The sequence below is a fragment of the Tasmannia lanceolata genome, unplaced genomic scaffold (assembly GCF_043159265.1).
Source record: "Tasmannia lanceolata isolate RefF3 unplaced genomic scaffold, GAP_Taslan_0.1 ptg000006l, whole genome shotgun sequence".
Taxonomy (NCBI): Eukaryota; Viridiplantae; Streptophyta; class Magnoliopsida; order Canellales; family Winteraceae; genus Tasmannia; species Tasmannia lanceolata.
The window spans coordinates 33,713,885-33,736,914 of NW_027518683.1; the positions used below are offsets into that span (position 1 = coordinate 33,713,885).

The window sequence follows — 23,030 nt, forward strand, 5'->3', positions numbered from 1 at the left end:
GTAGTGCTGATAACATTTCCCATTTTCCAACGATGTCCTGTTTTTTTTGTTTTTTTATGTACCGTGTTTTGTTAACTATGGTAGCAACCAAATGCACACCAAAGGAAATATTTTATTTTTCCTTAATAAACTTTAAGGAATGATATATGCAAGGGACCCATAAAGAACCAGAAAAGAGCCCTTCATTGGATTCACGTCTTTAAGTGTGCAACCGAATTTACTTTTTCAACCGATTTTAAAAGGTTGCACTTAATGACATGGATCCAATCAAAGGCCCTTTTCCAGATCTTTATGCAAAGGCGCCCTTGCATCTATCATTCCTCATAAATTTTTCAGTGAAAATATTTCCTGGGAATAAAAAAATGGGATTAGGCTTCATGAATTGCTTCTTTTCAAGGGTTTTTCATGATAAAGTCTTACAAAAAAAAAAAAAAAAAATCGTTACCAAAATAGAAGAGTTATCAAAGATTCAGTTTCATGGAATCTAATTTTTTAAGAAAAATATTTCAGCAAAGCCATACATGCCCTAAATGTTAGTTTATTAATTTACTTATTTTGGATTTATAGAATGGATTGTGATTGCCAAACCGATTATTGGACTCAAAATTACGCTTAATTTTGAGTCGAATAATCAGTTAGTGATAATTTTGAGTCAAATAATCAGTTAGCGATAATTTGGAGTTGAGTAATCAGTTGGGGAGAGGCAATCTGTTCTCAAAATCCAAAACAAACATGGCCTAAATATTACATGGTTGAAATTATCTTAAGAGAGCGACTAACAAAGAGGAACTCCATTTTGGTTAAAAAAAACCGAAGGGGTTAATTTGTTGAAGTATAAATGATTGACTAACCCCGAATAAAGCTTTTGGAGTAGTTGGTGGTTTCACATGGTATCCTCAGGGCAAATACTAGATTCTATACCCAACAAATCTTAAAAATCTAGGTGTACGGCCAACACAAAAGAGGGGCCACATGTACTTATATATCCGTCCAAACCAAAAAACAAGGCCACATGAGGGGAGCGTTGAAGTAAAAGTAAAATAAGTGATTAAATAACACCAACTCTAGAGTTGGTGCTACTTAATCATTTATACTTCAAAATTATGATAGCAATAGCACCACGTACAACCAAAGCAGGCCGGGTATCTCAACCCGGAGAGTAAGGCGATGGAGGAAAGTCCACTGATAGCTTTGGCATTTGAGAGAAAAATTTAACCCTTTAAAAAGGGTAGAGCCACATTTTGAAAGCGATTTTAAGCATGCTTACACTATCTACGTACCAAAAGTTCTTACTCCATTTTCACTTGAGCAGATGTAAACCTGTATCTTTTACTTGCAGTTTTCTCTCCATCTAGAATTTTGTAGACTATGGTAGAAAGACATGGATTCCCACAAGTCAATTTATTCTTTCCACCACATAATCTTGACACTCATCTTAGGTCTAATGACAGCTTCCTCAACAATTATTTTCCTTCTAAACAATATGCAGTTATGAACCCACTTCCACAAACATCGGCGGAAGGGAAGGGAAGGCTATTATTCAGTCAATCAACCCAAATAAATAAAATAATGTTCAATCAATCCAATTAAACAAAATAATGTTTTGTGTCATTTCTAGTTTCTCTAGAGCTTTCTAAAATTATCAGAAACTTGGAAATCTTTTTCTTAGTCGTTTTTCTTCAACCTTGTTCATCCAATCGGAAAGCCAGAAGAGACCCTTATAACCATAATGCACGACTGTGATTATGGCTCCTACTATGAGAATAAGGACAAGGCATCTCCAAATGGCTGCTCTAATTACCTGTGCAAGTGAAGCATTAGCAATAATCATTAGCAATAATCATTAGAATAAAATGAGGTACTATATACTACACAATGCTGCTTCAGTGCTTCAGAGTCATAAATCTCCGAGTTTTTCAAAATGTCACGATTTTATTGCACCATTTTGATAAAATGACAACCCAAAATAATCCAGAGATTTAAAAAAATATGGCAATATTTTCATTTTTATCATTTTATCTTGAAAAATATCTATTTTCATTTTTATCATTTATCTTGAAAAATATCATGATAATTTACCAATATTTTACTTTATATTTTCTTAAATTATATATTTTTATGTTTTTATAAACACTCTGGTTTTCTAGTCTTTTCCAATATAAAATCCGAGGGTAACAATTTTTTTTTAAAAATCTCCCGAGATACACTTACTGACAAAATCTCAAGTTAAAAGAAACGAACCTGCAGTTTTGAAATCTGCCTGGATTCTTTTTGTACCCGCTCGCGTTTCTTTCTTCGCTTAGGCATGTCTCCAGCATCGGTCTCCTTACCCTTAGGAAAAGTAGAAGAAAGGTACGTTTTAGCTAGTATGTCTACTACCAATACCAAATCCTATCGTAGTGTATGCCAGCATGATCATGTCAATGTTTACGAATACAACAAGTGCAGATATATCAGAATAGCACACATATGGATAGAACTACATCGAAATATAGCTCTATAAAATTGCACACAAGCCCCATAAATTAATTGTACATCATCAGACCATAGAGTAAATAGTTCTATAAAATTGTACACAAATTCCATAAATTAATTGTAGATGACCAGAACATACAGTAAAGATTCTTTGATGGTGCTTTGATGTCGCACATGTATTGTTGACATTATGGGATATCTAATACGATGTAAGAGAATGCTAACTACAAATATTTATATAAACGAATAATAGTGCCCCTAATGATTAAGGTGTGTCCAACACTAGCCCGCAATGCATGAATAGTCATACAAATGTTTCAAAAATGAACTTTAAACACTCTTTTCAAGCAACCTTGTAGAAGACATCTGTAAAGTAATCTTTAGTTTTACATGCACTATCATAATTAATTTGTCCATCCATTTCCTTCTCTCTTGCATAAGGATCACTCATTTATGCTTGTTGCATTCATGAAAAGTCATATTAGTTGTTTAAACAAAGAATATAAAGTTAGAATAGAGAATTATACAACGAAGATAAAAAGGTAGATGGGAGAGAGGCCACAAAGTTCCTGTGGGAGGCTTCTATTTAATAATAATGAAATACACACATTACATCATATATCAATGGAACGAAAAATAACATATATGCCCTTCAGCAAGTTGCACCATTTGTCGTGTTATGGGGTGCATGGAATGGATGAAATGAAAGATCTTTGATGGTAGTCATAAGGCAGTAGTTTGTCAACATTGGATACAAAGTAGCCTGCCATTAAGTGGGTAGTGGTAAGGAAAAAAAATATGAAATCTTACAGTTGGGGTGGGGGCAGGAAATTGATTGCGCATGCAGTGTTCATATGGCAGAATTTTAGCTAGGTGGAATCCCACTCCACTAAACTTCATCAAGCTAAACTTTAACGGAAGCTTTTAAGGTAATTGGGCCCAATTGGCTTTTTTTTTTTTGGCCAAAGGCAGATCAAGGTGTGTATTCCAGGCCCATCGGTGTCAGAGATCCAAATGCAGAAACAGATGGGAACTACTTACTAGCTTTTGCATATTCAAGGTGGATCTTTTGATATCTTTAATGGTGAAGTCAAATATTTGAATGTATTAATTGAGCAAAGAGATCAAGCTTGGGACCAGTGAGACTAGAAATCAGCTCGCTACTTCTACCACATTTTGAGGAGCACCAAAGATGTGACATTTTATCAAAAAGATTGGATTAATGGAACATTGTCGTGGGCACTCTGCCCCTATGGTAGTTCTGTTGATACTTGTAGCCTTTTGGCCTCTTCTGCCTTCTTTTTCCGATAAGGCCATCTGGGCATCTTCTTGTTTCTCTTTCTTTTTATAGCATCGATGATCATTATCTTTTGAAAAAAAACAAGTATCACAAAAGACATGGCTTAATGTATCATGACATCTTCTGAATGGGGTGCAGGAACAGAATACGGTGGAAGCCAAGATTACCAAGTCATGACACGACAATCATTTTGAATACTTGTAAGAAAGGCATGTAGATCTACCATATAAGTACAAATCCTCTTCAAAGCTCAACGGCTGAAATTCAGTAAAAATAAATGAAACAAATGAAGACTTACGAGCACTAAAGTAGCAGACACTCGGTAGAAAATGTCTGGGGAAAAATAGAAACCATTACCTCTACCACGTTAGTTTTCCGCAAGTGTATCTCTGAATCAACAACCTTTAATTTACTAGCACAACCTGAATTGCATGGAATAAGTCCAAGCCCAAACTGGGTTTTCGAGATATCTTTGGGATCGCGACCAGCATTGCAGTATGCAGCTTGAACATCTTTACATGGCCACTCCTTTTTCAGGTTTTGGCATGCACAACGTACAGTAACCTTGCAAGATAAAGATAACAAAAATAAATATAGATACATGAAATGAAGAATTTCTTTTGAAACTTTTAAGTTTTATAAAACAATCGGATATAGAACCCTGATTAACAAGAAATTATAATGCAATGGAATTCTTATTCATAGGCATCATCGCAATGCCACACTGTATGTCGGAACTTCAAATTACTCACGCCAATAGCACCTCTAGATACAGGCCCAGCTATTTACGTTCTACCTGCTAGAACTATGAATCGCTAGAAGAAAAAGATAAAGGAGGAAGAAGTGGAGAAGTCATGCAATAAATGGAGAGAAACAGTGAGTACTTCCCATATTGGGAATCCTCAATGATGAAATTACAAAAATACCATTACAGAGGGAAAAGGACAGCGAGATAAAATAATTAATGAAAAAAACAATGAGGCAAGGGGATGAGCCCATCTCTTACGTCACTTATTTGACTACATGTGATGAGGCTCGTCAAATATTATTTGCAATCTATAAAAGAGGAGAGAATTCGTGGGATTCCATTAATAAAAGCTATAAACTTTGAGAGAAGTGGGTTTTCATTAAGAAAAACAACAAACTTCTCAGTACTTTCTCCCCTCCTCTCCTCTCTATTTTCTTCGTTCTACACTACATGGTAACAAAGCAAAAGAACTAAACCTGATCTTCTCTTTGTTTTTTCGCTGCTTCTCCTTTCTATTCCTCCACCTTTTTTTTAAAGAAAATCTTCACAAGTTGCAATCTATGCAAAATTCTCCTCTAGGGTTTTTTTTTTTTTTGAAAGAGTAACAGATTTCATTCCTCATAAAACAAGGGTTACAACGAAGGGGACAAGTTGTCCACAAAAGCAAAATACAAATTAAACATCGCCGCACCAAGCAAAGCTGCAGCCAAAAATATAAATCCCAAAGCCAAATGATTTTCAAGAGCACCAGGGTATTAACCGACGCCCTCCTGTAGAAGATGAAGGATTACATCCATCGAAGCCAAATCGACACCATCCTTGGCCAATTGATCCGCCTTCTCATTGGCCGACCTTCTCATATGTTGAATTTTAGGACAAATTAAACACATCAAATCCCGAATCTCTGCGATGGTATTTTCAAGCTTCCAAAGTCCTCTACTTTTGCGCGACGCCCACGGTAACGCATTTGACGAATCACCTTCAATAATGAGAGGACCCAGGTTATGCTTAGAAAACCATCTTAAACCTAAAAGTAGAGCTTTTGCTTCAGCTTCATTAGCATCACAAAAGCCAGCCGGACCCGAGTATGACATCAAAACTACACCATTGGCATTGTGAATCAAACCCCCAATGCCGGCAAGACCCGGGTTACCAATAGAGCTTATATCAAAATTCAACTTGACCCAACCCACCTGAGGAGCCTTCCACAGGAGAAATTCTCACTATAATTTTTTTCCCATAACACCGCATGCCAATTTCTTAAAATTTCCCCCACACTATAAATAATACCAACCTTTGCCCTAGTCCAAGATATTGTTGCAAGCTTGATGTCAAGAGCAATTTGGTTTCACCTTTTCTCCTTATCTTCAAATATCCTATTATTGCGCTCATTCCAAATATTCCATATTAGAACATAATGAATTAGCTTCCACATTTATTGTCCCGTGCAACCAAAAGGTCCGCTAGCCCAGTGAAGTAAACCATGTCAATGTTCTTTGGAAATACCCATGCCAAACCAAAAGGTTTTATCGCATCCATCCAGAGACTATAGGAGAAAGGGCAATGCAATTGTTAGCCCAAGGGTTCTCATGGGTTCAACTAATCACCTTTACCTTATTGTTTTGATGCTAGAAAACTCAAATTGATTACCTTTATGGACTAATGTGTTGCCTTGGAGTGTTGTGCCTTAGACAAGAACTTCACATGTCATATCGCCATTAGCACATTAGCACAATAAAACACAACATATGGCTTGAGGGTCAACATGTACAAAGGAACTAAGTGAGCTTGCACACATTGGAGGCATCATGCCAAGAGGTGCTTGAAGTTGAACAAAGTGTGGTGACCTTCTCATGTCCCAAAGTGAAGAATCCATTCAAGAGGGAGAGTTGCATGGACCAAGCATTCAAAAAAGTTCACCTACAAGTTCAAGAGCATAAAGAAGATATTTGAAACCAAGACAATCAAGGGAGTTCAAGCACCTTGTATTTTCTAGATTGTATTGAAGATCTCATTTATGTGGTTTTGCATTTCAAAGCATTTTTAAACCATCTCCAAAACCAACTTTGGACCCAATTGTTTTTCGTGAAAAATCTTTTAAAAAAATCTCAAATATCTTCAAAACAAAAGGATATATTCTAAGGACCCATAGTCCAAGGACCCATACCCAGTTTTCAAGTTTAAAATTGAAAAGACAATGAATTAGCACTTGAATAGTGAATTCCAGACCTTTAATCCTAGCTTATCTCATCCTAAACATTTTCGAACATTTTTGAAAATATTTTTAACAGAAATATCTCATCATTTCCGTTCAATCGAGTATAAGAACGTCAAAATCGATAAGAAGAGAGAGAGAGAGAGAGAGAGAGAGAGAAATTTTACAAAATTGGCTGAAAATCTGTTTTTTATGAAATTCCAGCCCTATGGTGGGGGGCTACCGCCCCACCGCACCGCTACCACCCTTGGGCGAAAAACTAGCCATTGGAGCATAACGACTAGTTATTTTTTGATCGTTTTTGTTCTTTTCTTGCCTAAACTACCCCCAAACGGTCATGAATCATTGTGGGCTATAAATATGTTGTTTTATCATGGATTAAAGGACTTTTGGAACCATTGAAAATCATAGCTTTAACCTTCAAATCCATTAGTTTTCTTCAAATGCTTTGAACTTGCACATCTATTTGAAGATGATCTCCATAGGGCTATATTATTGTAATCTTTTGGAGAGTTTGTGAGCTATCATCTTTGTATCAAGCCTAATCAAGAGGTTAAGTAAGTTCTGCATTCGTCTTCTTCATTATAATCGAGGGTCTATGATTCCGCCCGTTAAGAAAGGTGAATCAGGAGTTGCGAAAATGAGTTATTCCCTTAGAGGCGGTTTGCAAAGAGGGTTAATCTCCTTGAGGCGGTTTGCAAAGAGGATTTGTTCCCTTGGAGGCACCGACTTTAGTGGAGATCCACCATAGTAAAGTAAATCCCAAGGAGACAAAACTTGGGTAGTGAAGTAGGTCCTTGCGGTTGAAGGGTTGAACCACTCTATATCGTTGTGTCATCTCCTACCTCTTACTCTCTCTTTCATTTGGTGATTGGTAATATCTCTTCCTTTACTTTCTACTAAGCATATTTGAACAAGGGTTAGAATAATCTATGATTAATCACACACACCCTTTCTTATTTAGGTAAATTTTTTTAAACTACCCAATTCACCCCCTCTTGGGGTGCCCTTTGGGATTTCAATTGGTATCAGAGCCCAAGGCTCTTACATAGGTTTTCACTTGAAAATCTTGAAGAGAAAAGATCTAAAAACCTAATGGATTCTAGATTTCCATATTTTGATGGAACCGACTATGGATCTTGGTCGATCCATATGAGGTCTTATCTTAAGGGTCTAGATAATGATTTGTTAAAAGTGATTGAAAATGGATTCACATTATGCAAATCTAAAAGAATTAACGAATATGATAAAAGACTATTTCCCTTAAACTCTGAAGCTATGAATGCAATATGTTGTGCTTTACCTCCATGCTTATTTGATACAATCTCTACTTGTAAGAATGCAAAAGAAATATGGACCTCACTTGAAAATAATTTCAAAGTAACATGTCTTATGGCTTTAGAAGTTAATAAAGATAATGATGATGAGAGGGAAGATCCACCCATTGATGAACTTTTAAGCAGGATTGAAACACTAAATGAAGCTTGAGAAGTTAAAGTTTCTAAGAATCAAAACCTAAAGGATTCACTCACCTCACTCTAAAAAATATGAAGAATCAGAAAAGGATTATCAAAAGTTACTAAATGAAGAAATGAAGTTGATTGAAATAACAAAAAATTAGAAAAAGAAATAGAACTAAAGTTGAATTCATCTCATGAATTAAATGTATTAAAGGAAGAGATCAACAAGATCAAAACTAAAAATGAAGAGTTGTTTTTTAAATCATCAACTACAAGAAGAAAATAAAAACAAGTGTGATCATAAATCTTGTAGTTCTAGATTAGGACACCATAAATCTAGATGTAGGTTTAGATTGTGAAATTTTACAAGTTTGTGTGGGTTAGAAAAGATACTCTATAGAACAAACTTAGTTAGACCCAAGTTGGTTTGGGTTCCAAAACCCCTCACTTGAATCTTAATCATAATTGTATTTTTGATTTAGGGGTTTGTGCTTAAATGTTAAATCATTTGAAAATTGATTGCTAGATACAACTTACAAATCTTGATTGATCATCTTGTATCTAGGTTGTGCATGCATAGGTATATCTTTTATAATTTTGTATGCTAGATGCTATATTTTTAAAGTAGATTGATCTCTTTGCATCTAGTTATTTGTGCCTCATTGCTCATATTTTCAAGATGAATTATAGATACAAATATGCAAATCATGCTTGATCTTTAAATATCTATAATGTAGTGTTCATACCATTTGTGACATGAGACACTATCTTTGATTAATCTTATAAACTCGTGTCATTGTACTTAGAAGATTACTCACTTATAATGGTATGACCATGTACTTAGGTCTACGTATTTTGTATCTCACTTGAAAGTTATTCATGCACATAGTACCCTTATTGACCCATAGGATCAGCCTAGTTGGTTGAAGATAGCTTTCTAAGTTTAGATATCTTTGAAACTTGAATCCAAATAGGTTAGATTTAGTGTTTGCTAGGCCCTAGGATGTTCACCTAGTTTATCATACTTTGTCTAGGAAAACCGAAACAAATGTAGAATTTGGAAATTAAGCTCCTAATAAATCACTTTTAAAATTCTTAAAGAACTGAATATTTTTTAGGTAAAATAAGAGAATCTAGATAAAGAAGATGAAAACTGTAAACATGTAAATTGAAATCTACTCTTCTTAAAAAAATCTAGATAAACAAAGTTGAGTCTTAATAATTTTTATAACATTTGGTTAAAATCCTAAAGAAATTCATAAGCTAAAATGAATTGATTCATTTTCCCAAGGACTAACTCTCTAATGATCACTTTTCAAGATCCTTGGATTTTAAGAACTTCCCTTTAAACTTGGAGTATAATTATTAAGGGAAGCTGCAAATGTATCCTTAAGCTTGAAAGAAAATCACTTGTTGTAAAGAACCGTAAGATGAAATTTGAATGTATTAAATATATGTGAAGTGCTAAGATTGTTTGACCATCTTACACCCTTCTCAACTAGTATAAGTGCACTAGAGCAAGGAAAACATGATAAATTTAGATAAGTGTGCATATTAGAATCAAATACATTGTCACTATGGAGTGTCTTATGTCAAATCATTAAATTCCATATGGCTTTGATAAGTTCACAAGATTAATTGAACTTGAAAGATATAAACAACTGTGAACTTCAAACTTAGGAGGGTTCATTAATTGCAATGATCATTAAAATCCCCTTAATGAATGGCATGTGATTTAAAGTGATATATATACACATTATGCCTATATGTGTGATTTGAATCTCAAAACACTCAAACTTGTATCTCAAAAAGGCCTAAATTGTGCTTAAAATTGAGATATGTGCATAATTAGCTTGTAATGAAATGTGTTGTGTTGACAAAGTTTAATCCATCAAAACACATGGAACATCTTAATAAGGGATAAGAAAATGAAAATGGAAACAAGAATTCCCTAAAAGATGAAAACTAGTTTGCTTCTTTATGAAAATTGAATACAACTAGTTGTCTTAGAGTTGCTTGTCCTAGGATAGTATGCATTACCAAACTTACTTGTCTTGTGCCTATCCTTGATGTGTTTATAACTTTCTATTCATATAACACTCTATGTATATTATATCACCCCTTGTATGGTATTAGCTGCATGGTAAAGATGTTAAAACTTAATGTTAAAAGCTGCTCAAATCGGTGCTCATGCCTTCTTATGAAGGAAAGGTACCATCACCCTAATTAAGACATCTAACTAATTGGCTAAATGACAGCATCTAAACCATAGGCAGTCTAATGTGCTTTAACTTGTTATGTGTGTCTATATATCTATATATGCAATTATTCAAGGGGAGCATGTCTTGCTAGGTTATCCCATCATTTCATTTGATTACCCCTAGCAAAAATTGTAGCCTAAGGGTTGTTCTTCAACTAATCACTTAATAAACCCTTGGTAACTCTGTGTTGGACAGCCCTTTGGATTCATACACTGTATGAATTTCTAACAAACGGGAAGCTACGTGTCATATCCATCCAATATGGGCTTATCATATGAGTTATTCTATGTAGATATAGCATATATGATAAGTACCCTCATTTGGAGCCTCATTGCTCCATCTGTGTTGTAGTTGGGCTTGTCTTTGTATTCTCACTCAGAGATTATCTCTCAATTCTGACAAAAGCCCTTAGGATGAGCCTCAGTTTCAAATCTTTCTTAGTCTTTGGACTTATCATTGGATGACCCCAATGAGAAGTACCTCGTTCCATGTGCCTTATCCTGTAAAGCTACTAGAATTCCCTTCATAGGATCATGTGTTACAAGAATTATTTCATTTCCTATGAATTGACTCTCTTATCATGTGCTTTTAAAGCTATTTGGATAAATCACCATAATAAGATTCATTGGGTGAGAGCATTCACAGTCATATCCTTAGCAATTTTGCTTTGTCATGCCTTGCCTCATAGGTGTTACCTAAGGCCAATGACGAATACTTAGGGGGAGAGCCAAACTGTCTTATTCTCACGTTTATATGAACCATAATGATATGCTTACATTGTCCATTCCAACATTGCCCCACTAGCTGTGCTTAAAATTGCAAATCTTAACAAAAAACTGCTTATTAGGACTGTGTTGGATTTTATCTGTTAAATCTTTTATGATAAGCATTAGGAGAGCTTGAAATGTCATACCATTTGTATTTTCATGGGCCACAGGATTAGTTTGCAGTATCTTGATCCCCTTTGCCCGTGCCCAATCATTATAGAATGAGATGTAATATCAAACATAGGAATGCTTTGCACTGTTCATTCTATCTCTATGTTTCTCGATTCTAATCATGTGTATTTCAAGTTGATTATTCTATATTCATGATAAGTTTCCTAGTAGAACTTTCAATGTCATCTTTTCATTCACTTTCCTTGTTATGCCATGCTTTTATTGATCTATGCGTATGCATAACAAGAACTTAGGAGGAATGCTTAGTTGTAAAATCTTTTGTGTTTATATGCTTCATAGGATTGTATTTGGAATGCTTATAGTGATAAACACCCTTAAGTTGTGCTTAAACTGTAAATCTCCACATACCAAAAAAAAGGGTGATTGCTTAAGTTTTCATGGTTGCCTTACTCTTATCATGTATTTTTCACCTTGAGCATCTTATATGCATAATAAGTAGATGGGGGGAGTGCTCCTTGCACATCTTGGCATCCTATCTTGAACTTTCCTGTTAAAACCTTCCTTTTTGCTACTTCCAAAAAGGGAAGAATTTTGGAATTGATTAGGCAATCCATATTCTATATGCCTTTCTTGCTTTATATTGACATATTATACTTGTGCATATAGTGAGGAATAAAATTTCATTATTTATATTTGATGCTTATTTGTCTATTATTTTGATATCGCCTCCTAATCAATTTGATTTGCCATAATAAAAAAGGGGGAGGTTGTTAGCTCAAGGGTTCCCATGGGTTCAACTAATCACCTTTACCTTATTGTTTTGATGCTAGCAAACTCAAATTGATTAGTCTTTATGAGCTAATGTGTTGCCTTGGAGTGTTGTGCCTTAGACAAGAACTTCACATGTCATATTGCCATTAGCACATTACAACAATACAACACAACACATGGCTTGAAGATCAACATGCACAAAGGAACTAAGTGAGCTTGCACACATTGGAGGCATCATCCTTGGAAGATGTCCAAGCATAGAGCTCAAGTTGAGGATCCCACAAGCAAGCCTAGCATATGCCAAGAGGAGCTTGAAGTTGAAGAAAGTGTTGGTGACCTTCTCATGTCTCAAAGTGAAGAATCCATTCAAGAGGGGGAGTTACATGGACTAAGCATTCAAAAGAGTTCGCCTACAAGTTCAAGAGCATAAAGAAGATGTTTGAAGCCAAGACAATCAAGGGAGTTCAAGAACCTTACATTTTCTATATTGTATTGGAGATCGCATTCATGTGATTTTGCATTTCAATGCATTTTTCAAACCATCTTCAAAACCACCTTTGGACCCAATTGTTTTTCATGGAAAATCTTTTTAAAAGGTCTCAAATATCTTCAAAACAAAAGGATATAGTCCAAGGACCAATAGCCCTAGTGTTAGGTTAAGTTTAAAATTGAAAAGATATTGTATTAGCACTTGAATAGTGAATTCTAGACCTTTAATCTTAGCTTATCCGGTCCTAAACATTTTCAAATATTTTTGAAAATATTTTTAACAGAAATATCTCAACATTTCCGTTCAAATCGAGTATAAGAACGTCAAAATCCAATAAGAAATATGAATTTTACAAAAACGGCAGAAAATATGTTTTTTTATGAAATTCTAGCAGCCCTATGGCGGGCAACTGCCCCTGGGAGAAAAACTAGCCATTGGGGCATAACGACTAGTTGATTTTTACCCGTTTTTGTTCTTTTCTTACCCAAACTACCCCCAAACGGTCATGAATCATTGTCGGCTATAAATATGTTGGTTTATCATGGATTAAAAGACTTTTGGAACCATTGAAAATCATCTTTTAACCTTTAAATCCATTAGTTTTTTTCAAATGCTTTGAACATGCACATCTATTTGAAGAAGATCTGCAAAGGGCTTTATTATTCTCTTTTGGAGAGTTTGTGAGCTATCATCTTTGTACCAAGCCTAATTAAGAGGCTAAATAAGTTCTTCATTCATCTTCTTCATTGTAATCGAGGGTCTACAATTCAGCCCGTTAAGAAAGGTGAATCAGGAGTTGCAAAGAGGAGTTATTCCCTTATAGGTGGTTTGCAAAGAGGGTTAATCTCTTTGGAGGCGGTTTGTAGAGAGAGTTTGCTCCCTTGGAGGCGGTAGAGGTTGGTAAGGCTTGGGATCCGGCTTTAGTGGAGACCCACCATAGTGAAGAAAATCCCACGGAGACAAAACTTGAGTAGTGGAGTAGGTCCTTGTGGTTGAAGGGCCGAACCACTCTATATCGTTGTGTGGTCTCCTACCTCTTACTCTCTCTTTCATTTGGTGATTGGTGATATCTCCTCCTTCACTTTCTACTAAGCATATTTGAACAAGGGTTAGAATAATCTAGGATTAATCTCACACACCCTTTCTTATTTAGGTAAAAAAATTTAAATTACCCATTTCACCCCCCCTTGGGTTGCCCTTTGGGATTTCAGCAATAATAGGTGATTCAAGGATTCCTCCTCCCTTCTACAAAGTATTCACCAACTTGCAACTTTGAATTTTCTTTTCTTGATGTGATCACATGTTTTGATGCATCTATGAAAAAACGTCAACGCAAAAGCCACTACCCTCGGAGGGGCAATGGATTTCATATTCTTGCTCGGCTTGAGGCTTCCATACATCCATCATTCAACCTGTAGAAAAAAGATTTAACCGAGAAACCACCTTGAGGATCATGTGTCCACACTCTATGGTCACTAAAACGGGGAACAACAACAAGAATTTAAGAGACCAAGAATAGAAGAGAAACTGACATTTTCCTCATCTTTAAGGTGTCTCCTAAGCCTAATATACCTCTAGGGTTTCTTCTGGTTGTGCAATAACCTTATTTGTTTGCTGCGATAGATGTTGATGTGAAAGTTTTTAAAGGAGTTCCTTCTCCTTTTCATGGGCATCAATGTTGCTACCCTATGTTGATGGAAGGATGATTCATGTGGTGTGCTCCTCAGATTTGGTGTCCGTGTTGTGTGTGGACATATCTTTGTGGTGTTATGTGTCCATTCATATTATGTGTTAGAGCCTCACTTTGTTGAGACATCCTGTTAGTTGTGGCGTCTTGCAAGTTTGTGTGAGGATTGTCGTGTAGACTATTGCAAGTGTATGCACTGCTGCAAATAAGGTTATTTATTGATTTTGGTTATACAATTCCTTTCTAGATATTGGATTTCTAAGATCCCATCTATCATGGAGAGTAAGGGTAAAGGTAAAAGCAGGGTTAGTGAATCCTTCAGATTTCTACCATGTTTACTTCCATTAAGCCGAATGGATGTAATTATATCCTATGGTATATGTTTGTACAAGTTTTCCTTATTGCTAGAGGAAAGAATGCTAAGATCATGACTTGTAGGTGGGTACGGGGAGTGGATTCAAACCAAAGCAGGATGCTAGTGGGTACGGCTAGTGGATTCAAAAGAATGCTAAGATCATGATTTGTAGGTGGAACAATATGGATCCAACAATTAGTGTTAATTTTATATTGAAGGCATTACAAGAGAGATAGAGAATACACAGAGTAATGCATTATGGGGTAAAAATAGTAGTATCAGGACCTAGCAACTACTTTTGGAGTTTGTTTTTGTTGCGGCAAGATGAGAGCCTCAAAGAGTATCACGCATCGCTATAAAGAAGTGCAACCTTACGTAGATCTGGACATGGTACTCATGGTGTCGTAGTGGTAGAGGTCGTGGTGGTGTGGCAAAGATTTAGGCATGGTTTTAAATTTCGACCGACGGGACTGACACGAAAGGGGTACGAAACCGAAATTTCCGAAATTACGAAATTTCGGCCGAAATTTCGGCGAAATAAAAGCTTAATTTTTATTATTTTATTACTTTACCAAATTTCAACCGAAATTACCGAAATTTCGGTTGGAAAAAACAGTATTTTGTGGGCCAGTACCCAATTTCGACCGAAATTTCGTGATTTCGGCGGAAATTTCAGTTTCTGGAAACACCGAAATTTCGGCCGAAATCAAAATTTAAAACCTTGGATTTAGGGGGAGGTCATGGTCGAGACTACAGACCTCAGAAGTGTACTCACTGTGACTGTGAGGGCCATATTCTAAATACTTGCTACAATTTACGTGGTTAACCAACACGGGCTAATCATGCATCGTATACTGGTGATGGAGGTACAGCTCAAATTTTCCTAGATCCTCCACAACAGCATGTTGCCACTTTGATGTGACTACCATATCCACAGATGAGTACTCCAAGTTAATGAAGGCACTAGTCTGGTACTTCCTCCAACTCTATTGCTACTCTTGCTCACTTGGGTAAAGATTGTCTTGTGTCTAAGATTCCTCAAGTCATTGCTTCTAGAGACTAAGATCAAATGACTGGCACTCCAGGTGTGTTTTCTTCTGTTGATCACTCTGTTTCTTCTCAACATGTTACTCTTGTCGATGGCACTACCGTTAAAGGGTTCGAATTAGGTATTAGCCATGATAATCCATCCCTTTTCTTGCCTTTCGTGATGTTCCCAAATTTCCTTTTTATTTGATGTTTGTTTATTGGATGGTCCGGCACAGACTACAACACTTTTGGGTACTCTCTCTCTCTCTCTCTCTCTCTCTCTCTCTCTCTCTCTCTCTCTCCACATCCCAGTTATTGTCAACTTGGCCATCCTTAAAGAGTTCAAAGAGTCGTGTTCCTTCTTTGACTCGTGTCAGTTTTATATTGTGAAAGAATTTGCACACAGATAAATAACCAAGAAATGACATTTTTATATATTTAATCGTATAATAATAGGGTAAATATATTTCCAAAGGAAATGTTACAACTTGGGAGTTTTTTTTTTTTTTTTTGAATGGTAAACTATGGAAGTTAGGTTCTATTTTTTTTATACATAAGAGTTATCATTTAATTTAATTTATTTTTGTTAGACGCTTTTTAATAGTTTTTTTAGCTGATGTTAAACCGTTATGGACGATTGTCAAGCTTATATGATGGCTTCTAAGTGTATATTTATTATAGCATTTTCTGAAGGTTACTCTTAAATTTCCATCATTTGCATAAGTTTCCATACACTTCCGTAATTGCATAGGACATGTTTCTGGTTCCATAGAAATCGATATGCATAAAGGAACAGACATTTAAAAAATTGTTCCTTTGTTTCTTTGTTTTTTTTAATGGTAACATTGTTGCTTTGTGTTTTAATGGTAACACACAAGGTTAGATCGAATTAAAAATGAAGACACAAGTAAAAAGGTGAGGGTGGCACCAATTGAGGAGAAGACGAGAGAGCACCGCTTAAGATGGTTTGGACATATCCAACGTAGGCCTTTGGATTCTCCAGTGAGAAGAAGTGACTTGTGCCAAGTTGATGGAGTAAAAAGAGTTAGGGGAAGACCGAGAATAACTTGGGTAGAAACAGTGAGGAAAGACTTGAGGGCTAGGAACATAACAGAGAACATGACCTTGGATAAGAGAGAATGGAAGAAAATGATCCATGTAGATGAACCAAACTAGTGTCAAGATTAGACTTAGTCATTTTGAGCCGGGTAGATCCTTTCACCTTCTTCATGAAAATTTTCTAAAGGATTCATTAGCCGACCCCAACTAGTTTGGGACAAAGGCTTAGTTGAGTTGAGTAGAATGGTAACATTGTTGCTTTGTTACCTCCTCCTGTTAAGCCTTATTATTCTTCTGCAGCTCATACTACTACATCTCCTACTAAATATATCTAAGTCACCACTTCAAGTTTATGGTCGTCGCGGGAAGAGCACTTCCGACGATGAGCCAGCCGCTCAATCTTCTTTTCAATCAAGATATCATCCTCCTTTGCCATCGGTACATGATCTTGTCTTCTTGTCCTTCATCCTCATCTTTGTTTTTCTCCATTTATATTTGTTGTGTCTCATGTCTTTTGTCTTCCTCTCCAAAGTGCCCACCAAGTGTTTGATAAAATGCCTCAAAGAGGTTTTGTGCCTTGAAAGCCTTCTTTTCGTTTCAAGTTGAAGGCCTTCGGCCTCAACTTGAGTGGGAGTGTTGTCTTGTATTGTTTTCTTGTTGTCTTGCATTGTTTCTTGTGGTTTTTTTTTGACGTCATCTCTTTCTTTACATTATCTTATATGTATTGTTTTCTATGTCTTTTATATAGTTCTTCAAGACGCACAAGAAGTGTTTGCTCAAATGTTTAAGAGAGGTGTAGTGCCTTGCTTCTCTTCGTTTCTCTATCTTCTTCAAGGCGCACACCAAGTGTTCGATGAAATGTTCGAGAGAGGTGTGGTGCCTTGTTCGTCTTCATTTTTTTTTCCCGTTACAAGTTGAAGGTATTTGACCTTCAACTTGAGGGGGAGTGTTCTCCTGTTGTTCTCATGTGGTTCCTTATGTCTTTTCTTAGTGGAGTGTTGCTATATTGTTATGTTGTCTTCTTGAGGGAGTGTTGGTATGTTGTTATGTTGTCTTTTCTTGAGGGAGAGTGTTATCGTCTTCTCTTTATGTTATTCGTTCATCCCCTTGGTGATTATTATCGTCTTTCTTGTTTTCATGTCTTGTTTTCACGTCTCTTCGTGTTGTCTGGCTTCATGCCTTATCTCTTCGTTTGTCTTGATATTGTTCTCCTTGTCTTGTCATCTCCGGGCTTATGCAGTTTCACTCGAGGGGGGGTGTTGTTGTGCTCCCTAGTTAGTCTTTGTCTTCTCGGCTTTATGCCTTATCCCCACTTTTCCGAGTGATGGCTTCCATATCCATCATTGGTCGGCTCTCTTATAGGCGACGGTCTTTTCCCGTCGACCATTCTTTTCCGGGCGATGGTGTCTCCATCGTTGGTCGGCTCCTTTTTAGGCAACGATGTTCATGCCGTCGACCTTGTCTCGAGACGATGGTTTCCCATCGATGGTTGGTTATCTTCTCCCTCCTTTTCCAGGCGATGGCTTCCATATCCATCGTTGGTCAGCTCTCTTACAGGCGACAGTCTTTTCTTGTCGACCTCTCTTTTCCAGACAATGGTTTCTCCATCGTTGGTCGGCTCTTTTCAGGCAACGATGTTCATGCCGTTGACCTAGTCTCCAGACGATGGTGTCCCCATCATTGGTTGGTTTATCTTTTCCCTCCTTTTCTTCTTGTCTTCAGGCGACGATGTTCATACCGTCAACCTTATCACCAGACGATGGTTTCCCCATCGTTGGTTGGTTATCTTTCTCCTTCTTTTCTTCTTATCTCTAGGCGACGGTTTCCCGTCGACCTTGTCTCTGATGGTTTCCCAATCGGTGGTTATCTTCTCTTGGCGTTGTACTACTTCGCCGATGTTCGTTGTGCGTGCCTTTGGTGTGCCTTTTTCTCGATGGATCGCTACTATTTCCCTGCAGAGGTGCTTCTGTTCGATCCTTCGTGGTTTGCAGCTTTATTCGTCAGGCTCTCATTCAGGGGGAGGTTGTTTTGTTCACTCTCGTCATAGTGCTGCTTCAGGCGGAGCTGTTCCTTTTTAGTGGACGCTGATCTCGTCTATTGTACTCTCATAGTGACCATTATCTTTTATTATGCTTTCATTATATATTCACCACACCAGCTTGAGGAGTGTTATACCAAGCTGGATGTGTGTATGAGCTTATTGCACGTTTTGTTATCTTTAGTTGTTTGTTGTAGTTTCTTTGTAGCAAGCTGGAGTTCCATAGTAAATACACTCCAGCTTGAGGGGGAGTGTTGAAGAGTATGTAAGGGTAGTTTAGGTATTACTTGTAGGAGTGAGGGTATTATAGTCTTTGTACTCACATTGCCCTAGATGGCCTATATATACATCATTTTTACATGAGGAGCTCCCTAGTGGAGACTCTCCATCTCTCTACTCCTCTTTTTCTTCCTCTCTCTAAGCCTAATCCCATTTCCAACACTCAATTTGCTTTGCTTGATAATTTGTCTCCTTCATTTCGTAATTGTGTTGCTTCACATCTTCTCTATCCTTTAATTCTGCCTCGGTGCCATTTCCGTTCCTCTAATTTTGTTCATTTTTTGAACAAAACGCTAGAATCAGGCAGAATCGGAATAAGATGTCGATTCCAACACCTGATTTCGACAATCCAAACGCACCCTTAGTGGCATCTAGGTGGGTTTATACAATAAAATATTTACATGATAGATCCATGGAATGATTTAAGGCATATCGGTGACCGAGGGATACACTCAAACATATGGTGTTGATTATTTAGATACATTTTCTCTTCCTGCAAAGATTTGGTCCATACGAGTTGTAATGTCTGTGGCAGGCTGGCAGCTAATCAGAGTTGGCCTCATTACCAACTTGATATTAAGAATGACTTCTTGCATGGTGATATGCAAGAAAAAAAAGTGTATAAGGAGCAACTACCTAGTTTTGCTCTTGTGGGGAGTCAAGGAAAGTGTGCATATTGAAGAAATCTATTTATGGTCTTAATCAACCACCCCATAAATGGTGTGGTGAGTTTAGCAAAGTTATGATGAGGTTTGGATTAAAGAGGTATCAAATTGATCATTTAGTGCTCAGCAAAAACACTAAGATTACATAAAATTGTGTCGGCGGTTTACACCAATGATACTGTGATCACGGGTAGTGACAACAAAGATATTGAGTAGGGGTGCAACTCGGGTCGATTTTTTGGAGTTCAGGTTGAGCTTTTACCTTAAAATCGGGTCGGGTTCAAGTTGATTCCAATTCATTTTTTACCAAAAGCCCAACCCGACCCCACTCAAGTTGCACCCCTAATATTGAGGACTTCCAAGGATTTCTTCATCGACACTTCTAAACTAAGGATCTCATGAAATATCGAGTATTGAGGTGGCTTGATCAATTCTTAGTATTAATGTTTCCCAAAGGAAGTAGGTACTAGATTTGCTTCAAGAGACAAATCTCTTCGAGGGAAGACCAGTAGACATGCCTAAGGATCCAAATAACGAGCTCTTGGTTGATTAAGGAGAACCATTTGAGGATCCTGAAAGAGACATGGGCTTGGTTGGTAGACACATCTAGTTAACCATTACAGGAAAGGATAACACATCCGTAGTTAGTGTGGTAAGCCAGTGTCCATGTGTTCCACATTGGGAAGCTGTGATTGCATGTTGAGATACCTTAAAGGTGCTCCATTTTTTTTTTTTTCTGAACCCACTATTTGCGCTGAGTCCGCGGGCGGACCTGAAAACTTTATTAATATTTAAAAGGGAATTACACAGGACTCAGAAAGCACCGAGACTCTTGGTCTTGGGAGAAAAGTCTAATAAAAAAAACCAACAACAAAATAAGCAACACAACAAAGGAAAAACAATGATCGTGAGGTCGGGGATACCCAATCTATCGGCTCTGTTCACTCCTCTACTTTCTCTAGGAAGGACACTCCAATTTCGATACTTCTTATTTTCCCGAATCTTACATGCCTCACTAGCCAAGGCATCTATTGTGTAGTTCGGTTCCCTATAAATGTGGCGAATGAACAGGGAGATTTCTTGCACTGGCTTCTTGATCTCAAACTTAAAGTACCTTATCTTCCACGGAATTTGAGATTTAGAGTGTACCATAACAACAATTGTCTCGTTATCCGATTCAATGGTGATATGTTGCATATCCAGGTCTTTTCAAATTCTGAGGACATCTAAAAGAGCTCTACATTCAGCTTGAGTATTCAATCTATTTCCGTAGAAGTGGGGAAGGCTATAACTAAAGCATTTTCTTCTCTAATTAACCTTCCCCTCCTGATCGCCTCGGGTTCCTCTTTTCTGCTCCATCTATGTTGACTTTCAAGGTTCATGGGCTAGGGAGATTCCAGAAGACCGTTGAGATTCCACACCCCTCTGTAGCTATGCTTTCAAGACTATACCAGAGTAAAATCTACCATACCTCCCTATTTGTCTCAACTTTAGATTTTGCTTTCCTAGAGTATGATCTGATCCAGCTATTAACCTTCCATTCCAGAACCTTTTTTTTTTTAAAGGTTCCATTCCAGAACCTTGGGATGGGTATTCTTTCCATGCATCCTTTTATTGCACTGTTCTAGCCATATCTCCCAAAGAGAGGAGCTATGATTTGTTGACACGGACATGTGTCGCAAGGATTAAAACATAGTATCGACACCGACTAAAACAATGTATATATAATCATGATTTGTGGGCACAGATTCGTGAGTCGAGTTCCGCAATCTAATCAATGATTGCACGGTCTTTAAAACAATATCAAAAAGTTATTAGGGATGGCAACGTCCAACGCAGAGGAAGATATGGCTACGTCCAATATCATAATATTAGGTTATGGCCTTAACTATAGCAGAACTCACTTGGTTGGGGGCACCTCTTGTGAAGACTTCATTTGAGATCACATACACATGTTCCCTACTTCAATAATTGGAGTACCACGCATCTGTCTCAAATCACAATGTAATCAACTATCACTTTCTTCACGAGAACCTTTAAGATGGTGAAATTCATCCTATTTTCATTATTAGTCTAGATCAGCTTGCAGACATCTTCATAAAGGTCTTGCTTTGAACCATCACAAGAACATAGTAGACAAGGTGACCATCTTCTAAGGAACACGTTATCTTGAGGGGAGTGTTAGAATTGGTCATGGTTATTTTAATCATTATGCTATTTATGTGTATGTGTATATCAGTATACATCGCATTTTCAATGAAAAATTGGGGGTTATCTCCTCCCATACGAACTCCATTCTCTGTCCTTCAATCCCTATACAAATCTAGATATTGCTTACATGCCGATTCCACTGGGAAAAATCTTTTACCAACTTTATGGATGGGATTCATGAATCAAGACAAAACTAGGAAAGAGGAGAAACCGTGAAGGATTAATCATCATCTTCACCCTCAATTTGGAACTTTAATAAGCACTCGGTGTGTAATCACATACATTGACATCAGATTAGAAGCACATAATAAGATCAAAACATAAGAAGTATTACCTTTTTACAACACTTCTCAGGTGATGGGCATCCCCCGGGATGGCATGTCTCAGGGCATAGGTGGGCACAGTTTGGTAGCTTCCTGCAAATATAGCATGCTAGCTATAAATTTCCATTAAAAAGTAGAAAAATCATACCATACCAAGTTACCAACATGAGCAACATATAAAGATCATTTTTTTTAAATGGAGCAAAATATAAACTCATTACAACCACTACAGTACAAAACACTATGTATGCAATCTCTATAAGAATCCTACAAGTGCACTAAATGCAAAGCAAGCAATTTCAGCAAATCAACAAATACATCATACACAAGGAACCTTCGATAGTTCTGATACTCAAACTAAATGCATAGACATTAATAAAAAGAAATTAAAGAAATAGACTGTGAATTGCATTTGGGAACTTAATGCGGAAAAGAGTACCTAGACGAGAATAACAGTGTCTGCATTGAACGTGCAACAATCACTTATTTTATTCTGTGTGCGTGTGAGACCGTGTGTGTATAACCATGTAATCTTGTGTTTTTTGCTTTGTGTGTTAGTGTTTCTTGCATCTCATTTTGTTGTTGGATTCACATCGGGTAAGATGTTGTGTAGGGGAGATCAGAGATTTTCGTATTATCAACATGTAGGTTATGCCAATATTTGACATTTGAGGAGTGTTATGGTCATGAGAAATTATGGCATATAAAGTATAAACAAATTGGAGGGGTTAGTTGTCAATTGACATTGTTATTTATACACTAAAG

General features: G+C 37.0%; 1 protein-coding gene across 2 annotated transcripts in view; it reads right to left on the reverse strand.

Annotated features, from left to right (window-relative positions):
• Window positions 1–1,367: 1,367 nt before the first annotated feature.
• NFXL2 (NF-X1-type zinc finger protein NFXL2) overlaps window positions 1,368–23,030 on the reverse strand; it is an 86,168-nt gene continuing 64,505 nt past the window's right edge. For both annotated transcript variants that reach the window (XM_077383074.1, XM_077383073.1), the window contains 4 exons: window positions 22,277–22,358; window positions 4,133–4,339; window positions 2,242–2,331; window positions 1,368–1,801 (listed from right to left, as the gene is read on the reverse strand). In XM_077383074.1, coding sequence (XP_077239189.1) covers window positions 1,643–1,801; window positions 2,242–2,331; window positions 4,133–4,339; window positions 22,277–22,358 — 538 coding nt within the window. In that variant the 3' untranslated portion in view covers window positions 1,368–1,642. The remainder of the gene's footprint in view (window positions 1,802–2,241; window positions 2,332–4,132; window positions 4,340–22,276; window positions 22,359–23,030) is intronic.